The sequence below is a fragment of the Ochlerotatus camptorhynchus genome, unplaced genomic scaffold, assembly GCF_037179485.1.
Source record: "Ochlerotatus camptorhynchus isolate MF236.1 unplaced genomic scaffold, CSIRO-AGI_Acam_v1.1 ptg000290l, whole genome shotgun sequence".
Classification (NCBI taxonomy): domain Eukaryota; kingdom Metazoa; phylum Arthropoda; class Insecta; order Diptera; family Culicidae; genus Ochlerotatus; species Ochlerotatus camptorhynchus.
The window spans coordinates 2,877,783-2,888,197 of record NW_027040779.1 but is presented as its reverse complement, the minus strand read 5'-3'; the positions used below and the strand labels follow the sequence as shown (position 1 = coordinate 2,888,197).

The 10,415-nt window shown below is 43.4% G+C and overlaps 3 protein-coding genes across 3 annotated transcripts; 2 read left to right on the top strand and 1 right to left on the bottom strand.

Moving 5' to 3' along the window:
- The first annotated feature begins 479 nt into the window (after positions 1 to 479).
- On the top strand, positions 480 to 2,477 carry LOC135706718 (heat shock protein 70 A2-like). Its single transcript, XM_065228365.1, has one exon. The coding sequence runs from the start codon at positions 506 to 508 to the stop codon at positions 2,429 to 2,431; it is 1,926 nt and encodes a 641-aa protein (XP_065084437.1). The 5' UTR covers positions 480 to 505; the 3' UTR covers positions 2,432 to 2,477.
- A 1,255-nt stretch (positions 2,478 to 3,732) lies between these two features.
- On the bottom strand, positions 3,733 to 5,267 carry LOC135706732 (pachytene checkpoint protein 2 homolog). The gene is made up of 3 exons (XM_065228387.1): positions 5,146 to 5,267; positions 4,682 to 5,080; positions 3,733 to 4,618 (listed from the first exon to the last, which is right to left on the bottom strand). The coding sequence occupies exons 1-3, from the start codon at positions 5,187 to 5,189 to the stop codon at positions 3,769 to 3,771; spliced, it is 1,293 nt and encodes a 430-aa protein (XP_065084459.1). The 5' UTR covers positions 5,190 to 5,267; the 3' UTR covers positions 3,733 to 3,768.
- Positions 5,268 to 8,906: 3,639 nt separating this feature from the next.
- LOC135706733 (cyclin-dependent kinase 2-like) lies at positions 8,907 to 10,061 on the top strand. The gene is made up of 2 exons (XM_065228388.1): positions 8,907 to 9,121; positions 9,216 to 10,061. The coding sequence occupies exons 1-2, from the start codon at positions 8,997 to 8,999 to the stop codon at positions 9,979 to 9,981; spliced, it is 891 nt and encodes a 296-aa protein (XP_065084460.1). The 5' UTR covers positions 8,907 to 8,996; the 3' UTR covers positions 9,982 to 10,061.
- The last annotated feature ends 354 nt before the right edge of the window (positions 10,062 to 10,415 follow it).

Sequence of the window (10,415 nt, the reverse complement as noted above, 5' to 3'; positions counted from 1 at the left end):
CTTAGACCAATTGAGCTTATTTTCTGTAGATAACTAATTTATGGTTAACACCAATCAAATACAAAAAAATCAACCTAATTGGATAAAGAACAACCGAGAAATATTGGTGGGTGGATGGTACCACCCACCGCATCTATGTAGGGAATGCTGTTATTAAAGCTACAAGAAAACGTGCGTGCAATCTCATTTTAACGGGTACTTCGACGGTACGGAATTTTCCAGTATATGACCAACAACGTTGTTGTTGTTTTTGTTTACCTTCCCGATTCCCGAACATTCACGCGGAAAGTGCTCGAATTTAAAGAAACTGCGTATTTTCCCCTTCACTTATACGCACGACTCGATGAACTCCTCTCGTCAGTACAGGTCAAACAAGAGAGCATAGCGCAAGCATACGTTCCAAAGCGCGAAAATAAAACGCAAAACCAATTCAAATTCACACATGTGAAAATTTCTGTGCTTCAAGCTTAAATTAAAAGTGTTAAGTTCTGATAAAGCAGTGAAAATGTCTGCAATCGGTATTGACTTGGGAACGACATACTCCTGCGTGGGTGTGTTTCAAAATGGTAAAGTGGAAATCATAGCAAACGACCAGGGCAATCGAACCACCCCCAGCTATGTGGCATTCTCGGACACGGAACGGCTCATTGGTGAGGCGGCCAAGAACCAGGTGGCAATGAACCCGAGAAACACAGTTTTCGACGCCAAACGGTTGATTGGCCGCAAATTCGACGATCCAAAGATTCAGGCCGATATCAAACACTGGCCGTTCATGGTGTACAATGAAGGAGGAAAACCAAAAATCGAAGTCGAGTTCAAAGGTGAGAGAAAGAGATTTTCCGCGGAAGAAATCAGCTCGATGGTGTTGACAAAGATGAAGGAAACGGCTGAGGCTTTCCTGGGAAAGAGTATGAAGAATGCCGTCGTCACAGTTCCAGCTTATTTCAACGATTCTCAGCGTCAGGCCACGAAGGATGCTGGTGCCATTGCTGGGCTGAATGTGATGAGAATTATCAACGAACCAACGGCTGCTGCATTGGCTTACGGTCTGGACAAGGAACTCAAAGGTGAGCGACATGTGTTGATCTTCGATTTGGGAGGCGGAACATTTGATGTCTCCATTCTGACAATCAACGAGGGATCACTGTTTGAGGTACTATCTACGGCTGGTGACACTCATCTCGGAGGAGAAGATTTCGACAATCGTATGGTGTCACACTTCGTGGAAGAGTTCAAACGCAAGTACAGGAAAGACATCTCATCGAATCCCCGTGCTTTGAGACGTCTGGGCACGGCATGCGAACGGGCAAAGCGAACACTGTCTTCCAACACTGAAGCAACCATTGAAATCGATGCTCTTGTGGATGGAATCGACTTCTATACTAAAATTTCCCGAGCTCGATTCGAGGAACTGTGCTCGGATTTGTTCCGTTCAACACTGCAACCAGTTGAGAGAGCACTCACCGATGCCAAAATGGACAAGAAATCAATCGATGACATAGTTCTCGTCGGTGGATCGACTCGTATTCCAAAGGTTCAATCGTTGCTCCAGAATTTCTTCTCAGGAAAAGCTCTGAACCTGTCCATTAACCCAGACGAAGCTGTCGCTTATGGTGCTGCCATTCAAGCTGCTATCCTCAGTGGAGACAAGAACGAGAAGATTCAAGATGTACTGCTGGTTGATGTGGCTCCACTTTCTCTTGGAATCGAAACAGCTGGCGGTTTGATGACTAACCTTGTTGAACGCAACAGCCGAATTCCATGCAAGCAAACTAAGATATTCACTACCTATGCAGACAACCAACCAGGAGTGTCCATTCAAGTCTTCGAAGGAGAACGTTCGATGACCAAGGACAACAACCGACTCGGCCAATTCGATCTATCAGGCATTCCGCCAGCTCCAAGAGGCGTTCCTCAGATTGATGTCACATTCGATCTGGACGCAAACGGTATTCTGAATGTAACGGCCAAGGAGAAGAGTTCTGGACAGGAGAAGAACATCACAATCAAGAACGACAAGGGTCGATTGAGTCAGGCGGAAATAGATCGAATGCTAGCGGAGGCGGAGAGATTCCACGAGGAAGACGAAAAGATAAGGGAGTGCATCGCTGCCAGAAACCAGTTGGAAAGCTACATCTTCCAGTTGCGACAGTCGCTGGAATCGGCCGGCGACAAGCTGAGCGACTCGGACAAGAACACAGTGAAGGACAAATGTGACGAGACGCTCCGCTGGCTGGATGAAAATGCCCACGCCGAGAAGGGCGAATTCGATCGCATGATGAAGGAGCTGAGCCGAGTATGCAGTCCGATCATGACTCGATTGCATCAGGGCGGAGGAGGATCATCAGCATCGGCGGGAGCCACAAATTGTGGCCAACAGGCGGGAGGCTTCGGTGGCCGAGCTGGTCCCACCGTTGAAGAAGTTGACTAAGTGCATAGATTTTAAGGTGAACTAAAATCAAACTAGAGTATAAGTGCAGAGGCTTTTTCTTTCGCTAGAGTGCAGTAGAATGCTTAAGTGTTAGCAAGTTATTTATTCGATACCTTGATAAGTTGCCGTTTAGATTGTAATCACCTGATATCAATAGTTTATTGTCATAGAAATTAGTACGGATAAGAATGAAGTTTCAAGCTTAAATCACCCTCTAAATAATCCAAGAAAAAAAAATAGTAATAAATGTTTTGAGTTACTCAAAACCAACTAATTGTCGTTCGTTTATTTATTTGAGGCCGAAATTGTCCACTCTCTCTGGGCATCTTTTCAATGTTCATCAGTTGGCAACTACTGGTACTGGTATGAAACTGAAAATGCAGCCGGGAAGCTAGCATTGAGTTATTCGTCCTTATACCCGTTTCTGAACGAAATAGATTTTCGACACACAAAATAAATGTTTTGAATGGAGAATACAATTCTCTCGAAAACGGGAATAGTTTCAGGCTACTGGATGATGCTATTCGTGCTCCTGAAAACGCAAAGTCTAGATAGAGCTGGAATTAGGGCATAACAGTTTTTGTAAACAATGACTTCTCTCGATGATTTCTAGAAACTCAAGGCTCGTCCAAGCAAATCAATATCACCATCAGGTAGGGGAAGTCGTCCCCTTCCCTGTGGTTATATTGGTTTGCGTGGGCGCGCATTGAATTCCTAGAAATCATCGAGCGAAGTCATTGTTTACAAAAGCTGTTACGCCCTAAGTCCAGCTCTATCTAGAAATAATGAAGCAGATGATCCGTATGCGCCCGATGCGGACGATGGGTGGTTCTCCCAGCAGCGTTGGTTCTCCACTACCTTAGTCCATGTCTTGAGGCTGTAGAGGATTGCCGGTCTAAGTACCGTTTTGTACATAGTCAACTTCGTGCTGTGGCTCTCTTCAACACTGGTCACTATATCCATATCGTTATCGAGGGCTGTCCATAAGCTACGTTTACGTATATATACGCTTTTTGTGGAATTTTAGACACACGTCCCTCCGCATACCTAGCCAGGTGTTATTAAGTTAAGAAAACAAAATGGGCCGTAGACAATCGCCAACCCAATTCCCGAAATTAGAAACATTTTCTGGTACTAGTTTTCTAATAATCGTTGGCAGCGAACACAAAGAAAAACATATCTGGGCTTTGGGACGAATATGAAGATTTCTAAACAAATGTTCCAATGTTATTCACAGATATAGTGCTCATTTTGTTGACCTAGATAAATATGTAGTGTTACAGTCTAACAGCGACAAAGGTTTTAAAATTTTACGAAATCCCGATCATACTCACACCTCACAACGACACTCCCTGATCCTCGATCGATCCTCCGTTAACCTCACTTCCCCCGAAGTTACCGGAGTCTTCTGAACACACCCCACCATCGCAGACCGCGGCCTTCCTCTCAAGCCTAATCTTATCGCTTTTCATCTTTCGAACCGTACTCCGCATGGCACCCAGGAACTTGAGCAACGTCGTCTGGTCCTCCTTCACAAACAAGCCGTGAGCCAAGAAGGGCACCTTCCGCAGACTTCTGCCGCTCATCCCGACGCTCAGATTCGCTAGCATCTTCAAATTGTTACCCACCACCTTGTCGTCAGCTTCGGCCAGCGTAGGAATGTCGTCCACATCGGTTATGATGCCAACGTGTTGCAAATGTTCCAGTGCCGTTCGGTAAATCTCGTAGATGGCCTGCTGGTTCGGATTTCCAATGTACTGCACGATATCCGCCCGATCCAGGAATGCCATGTCAATGCTCGCGGTTAGGTTCGAAGTGGCCAGAACAAACACATTCGAGTACTTGCGGATTCGATCCAGCTGCGTAAGGACGGCGTTAACCACCCGAATACTATCACTCGGTTCGTTGTTGGAGATCGAATCCCGCGCGAATGCAATCGATTCTACTTCATCCACTAGGACGCACACCAGCGACGACTTATCCTGGCACAGTTCGTGAATCTGATCGAACACTTTTTGCACCAGCTTTCCGCTCTCCGAGAACCACTTCGAGAACAGGCTGTGGCTGTTGATTTCGACCAGATGTGCGTGGGTGTAGTGCTCTCTCATCCGAATGGCCAGTTTCTGTGCCAGAGCTTTGCATAGGCTAGTCTTTCCCGTTCCTGGAGGGCCGTGCAGCAAGATTAATCTGAAATAAACAATCAATCTCAAACACCAGCTCCAATTTCTGGAAAGTTAGAAAAACACCTACCTATTACAGGAAATCAGATTAACGTTAACATTCTTCCTGGCAAAGAGCATCGTCGTTTGCATGTAACTTAACAGGTCGTACTTCAGATGATCGTCGTAGATCAAACTTTCCCACTGGCCGTGGAAATCCCTCGCCGGTAGTAACCAATGGTTGGCAATCTGAACTTCGTCGCCATCCTGCTGAATAGTTTCCCCTTCGCAGGCTTCTTCATTCAGCAGATAGATGTGTAGCTGCAGATCCGTGCGTGGGGTTTGTTCTAAGATCTCATTACACACCATGATGCTTTCTACGTTGGCGTAGTCCACCCGAAAGACGTGATCCCTCGGCAGGGTGACATTTTCTCTCAGGTACAGGTGAATCGCATTCAACAGGTCCGAGTTGGAAGACTTTATGTTGAAACTAGAAATGCGGATGGGGACGAAAATTATTGCACGTTTACAACGATGGGAATGCGGAGGGCATACCCTTTAGAGCACGCAATTTCAACGTTAATCATTAGACTATTCATTTTACGGAGTTTTTACTTGAAAAACCACATTGAAAGAGGAACACAATAAATAGATATTCAGAACAACTTATGGCGGTTGCAGACCTCGCGGCAAGAATCAAAAATATAATATGAGTTGGTGTCGTCGGTGTAACTTTAAATTTTCAAGAATTGTCAAATCTCAGACGCAAACCATTATACCACATATCACGGACGATGAGATTACTCAAAATTGAGTTAAATCCGGCTCAATTTGGCAAAAAGTAGATTTCTACACGCAGATAAATAAATCGACAGTGAGCATGCATAAGGGCGAATACGCGATGATCGATTCTCTTCATCGATTTTCTCTTTGCATTGCTACAGCTAAGTGAAACAATTTTCTAGAATTTGTTCAATGCAGAGTAGTAACAGATTGTATTGGTTATCAAAAGCAACAGCAAACGCACCGAGAAACGTTAAATCTAGCGAGTTATTAACAAAAGAGAAAATCGACGAAGAGAATCGATCATCGCGTATAGGCCCTTATGCATGCTCACTGTCGAAATATAATCATCGAAACAAACACCCAAAATTTCATCAATTTTGGCCGAGATTTTGGCACACTGGAACTATTTTAAACAAGTACGATTACATTTGCAAAAATCACCTTATTAGCGCCCCTCGGTGTCACTTTGTATGGGAGTGAGCTGTCAGTTTGTCAGTTTAGTGTCAAACAGTGAAGTTATTATTTTGCTTTAAATCATGATTTAAAAATCGAGATGAAAGTGCGTGGGGTTGAAAAAAATATCGCTGTGCTCAGAAAACGAAGCTCTTTCAGATGATATATAAAAACCGATATATTTTTCAAAATTAAAGAACCCAATTAATAATTAATAATTATTATCATCAACCGCTCTGCAGGAACTCCTTCGGGGATAAAAGGACGAAAACCGCAAAAAATGGGATAGAAATTTTGATCCTGCGCCAAGAACTATTTACTCGAGGAAAAGCCGACAAAACAGGAAGTTCGCTGTTGGGAAACATAAATTGTAGCACCACTTGCGGACCTCTTCGTTTTTGAAAGTAACCATAGGAGTAAAGAGCTATATATTCGCCGTCAAGGCCAATAGCATCAACTATATACTTTAAGCTAGTACATATGAGAGCATTTTAACGCTAATGAGAAATCTACATTTATCTGCGTATATATCGTATATGCGGGGTTCTATGTTCATTTTTATTAGAATAGCATAATGTGATTTTTAATAAGAAGCACATAATATTAAATTTTAAAATACGCTTTATTTTCTCCAGAAAACGGGATATGGGATATAGGGGACCAATATCAGGATGATTTTTTTTTCAGAGGAAAAGACACATTATCATAAGCGAAAGACTTACTTTTACATACTAATCGTCTTTTTCGCTGAAGTTGGAAATCTTTTATTTTAAATGATTTATTCATTGATACGTTAACGCTCGCAATGCACACAAACCAGCCTAACACATAAAATTCCTGACAACATTGAATAAACAAACTGCAGAAATTCACCTAGCAACCAGGTAAGCATACTAGTACTAGGTATTTCCTAAGTATTTTTAAGTATTTATAGGTATCTAAGATATCAGTCAGATATTTATAAGTACACCGCGAGAAATATAAAGTTTAGAGTGGGATGCCCCTAGTGTAGTACCTATCAGAGCAGATATAATGAATTCAATATAAAATATGTTTACATTGGATTCATCAAATGAAAGTAAAATAAGCAACCTTATTATCTTTTACATAAGCCTTGTCTGCCTATCGTTCATCCCTGTTTAGGTTTAGTTTTAGGTGTATATCGATATAGCACAGACCTGCTGTGCTAAAATGATTGGTGAGTGTGTGTCTGTGAGTGAGAACGTTTGCAGAAAGGATAGCTCACTAATACTGTGACACTGGAAACTGCGAAGCGGAAATGGCGCAACGGTTCACCATTCACTTTGCTAAGTTTGTGCGCGATAGATGTTCTTTGCTGAAGTGTGAATGAATGGAAAGAAAATGGAGGACGACGGCTCGGAAGGATACGACACCTAGGTCGCCAACAATGTTCCCCACCGGTTTCGGCAGCTGATAGACCGTTGTTTTTCTCATCACAAAAGGCCAGGCTTCTGGTCTACCTTTGAGGGCATTATAAAACCCTAAAACACAGGACTTTTACTATCCTATGAACACAAAACACCAAAATTACGCACACCCGCCACTTCCCGCGTCATCCTCAATCCGATTTATGCTTGCGATTTCAAACCAAAACATTCATGGTGTCAAAAATACCGGGTTTGCTGGGATGGGTGTTTTACAAACAATCGCAGCTTGCTCTATGACCGGCAAAATCGGCACACTTGCGGCACACATGCGGTACACTAACACAAAAGATGACGAAAGATTGGTGTGCGGAGTGACCTAGCCCTTGGATTATACCATCTATTTTCTGTTTATGACCGTTCCACCATAGAGGTAACTCTAAGACTAGAAGGTCCCGAAATAACGTGCTCAACTTTTTGGCTCAGCTCTGGTACTCTCTTCGGTCCCAACCTAATCGATTCACCCCTCGAAACTTAGGCAAATCCACTAACTCCTCATTTTATCCGTCAAACTTTCATAGCAAATCAAAACAAACATTGTGTAGTACTAGAATTTCGACTAGAATGGGGTACGTTAATCAAAGATGAATACTAAGATGAAACTTTCGGAAGAAAAACTTTCTATTTTGGTGTCATTTTTTACGGTCCCTTTCATCAAATGAATACCCCCCGTATGCAAGGTAATTTTGTGGTTTTGCTGCCCCCTCGGTAGAGATGAAATTTTGCGCACTTTTTTATCAAAAGAATCACACCAAAATCAGTCAACACAGTTTACCCATTTTTGGGCAGGTTCAGTTTTGACCGATCTGGGCGGATTCAACCCAAATTTGGGAACTTTTGAAATAGCGTGTGCATTTCCCTAATCGTTTCTGAAGGGCATCGGATTTTAGTACAATAAACACAGTGCATCTAGTATATACGCTGATGCATAAAACAGCGCTGTAGATTCACGGCCGATGAGATTAACCTTGTGGCTCGAAGCTTACTCAGTTAATATGCACGGCCAATTGATGTAACGAGTGCCCTTATGCATGCTCACTGTCGATTTTCTTATATTTTAGTAAACATTTACTCATCTATGAGCGACACTCGTTATATCAATTGGCCGTGCATATTAACTGAGTAAGCTTCGAGCCACAAGGTTAATCTCATCGGCCGTGAATCACAGCGCTGTTTTGTGCATCAGCGGATACTAGCTGCACTGTGTTTATTGTACTAAAATCTGATGCCCTTCAGAAACGATCAGGGAAACGTACACGCTATTTCAAAACTTCCCAAATTTGGGTTGAATCCGCCCAGATCGGTCAAAACTGAATCTGCCCAAAAATGGGTAAACTGTGTTGGGAGTGACAAGTTGACGAATGAACAACGTCGATCAGATTCATGTCAATGTTGTTCATTTGTCAACTTGTCACTCCCAACACAGTTTACCCATTTTTGGGCAGGTTCAGTTTTTACCGATCAGGGTGGATTCTACCCAAATTTGGGTAGTTTTGAAATAGCGTGCATCAATACAAATATGACAGCTCAATTTGAGCGCGAATTCCGACCTGCAGCCAGATGCAGTCCTTTTATTTTCTTATGAGATTCCGGTTGGAATCTGCTTTGCGTACAATGATCCCTAAAAAATAATATTTCCGTTACTCGTTGAATACTCCGGATTTTGTCAATGAAATTTCGTTTCGTGACCCGTGGGAGTTATTTTCGAACAGACCATCAGTAATGCACAACATTGGTGACTACCAGCGGATCGAAAAGATTGGCGAGGGAACGTACGGAGTTGTGTACAAAGCCAAGGATGTCAATACCCAGAAATATGTCGCCCTCAAAAGGATTCGGCTAGACAGGTAAATTGTGTTTGATTATGTCCATTGTGAATGGCTTTGTATTGTAGGGTTTTTCAAACATCTGACATGAATCCTGTTGCATCTTGAATTCCAGTGAAACCGAAGGCGTCCCATCAACTGCCATACGGGAAATCTCGCTTCTCAAGGACCTTCAGCACCACTCGATCGTCGAACTGTTCGATGTAGCCGTGATGGATTCCAGTATCTTCATGATCTTCGAATATCTGGACATGGATCTTAAAAAGCTGCTCGACAAATACAAATCCTCATTCACGCCGAAGCTGGTCAAGAGCTACATGCACCAGATGCTGGATGCAATTGCATTTTGCCACATGCACCGAATCCTGCACCGTGATCTCAAGCCACAGAACCTGCTAGTGGATCGTGATGGTCATCTGAAGCTTGCGGATTTTGGACTGGCCCGATCGTTCAATGTTCCGATGCGAACATACACGCACGAGGTGGTTACCCTTTGGTACCGAGCACCGGAGATTCTGCTAGGGACCAAGTTCTACGCAACCGGAGTCGATATCTGGAGTTTAGGATGTATTTTTGCAGAAATGATACTCAAGAGGCCGCTGTTTCCGGGAGACAGCGAAATTGATCAGTTGTATAGGATTTTTCGAACACGGGGGACACCGGACGAAACCAATTGGCCGGGCGTGTCACAGCTGTCGGACTATAAGCGAAGCTTTCCAAAATGGGATGGGCAAGCGGTGCCGGAGGAAATCGAGCGGTACCGAGCCAAGGATCTATTCGAGCTATTGATGGCGTACGATCCCATAAAACGTATCTCCGCTCGGAATGCCATGCAGCAGTCGTACTTTGATGATGTGGAGCTGGTGCCGCCGGGGATCTAGCCGTGTATTTGTAAAGGTTTGTAAAATTTTCTTGAAGTATTTCAGATTCGATACTTGATGGTCCTACCACAGACAAACAGACATAACACTGGCAAGATGTTCATCGAACAAGCATTTAACGGTCAATTTAAAAGTATCGCAGTTGGTAGTACCGCCACCTGTGGCGTGCATAGTCAATTCCCTTGCGTTTGACGTTTACACACTACCGCCATCTGTTCAGCGTACTACCCACCACAGTGTACTCAACAGATGGCGGTAATGTTTTAGCGACGATGTTTTACATTGAGAAATATTCAATGTGTTATGTATGTTTGTCTGCGGTCCTACCCCATCTAGAGCGGATGATGCGGTGCGATTCGCTTCGGCCACATTTATGGCTTTTAATTTCTAAAGATGACGGTGTTTAGCAATAACAAACAAATTTATCAGTCTCG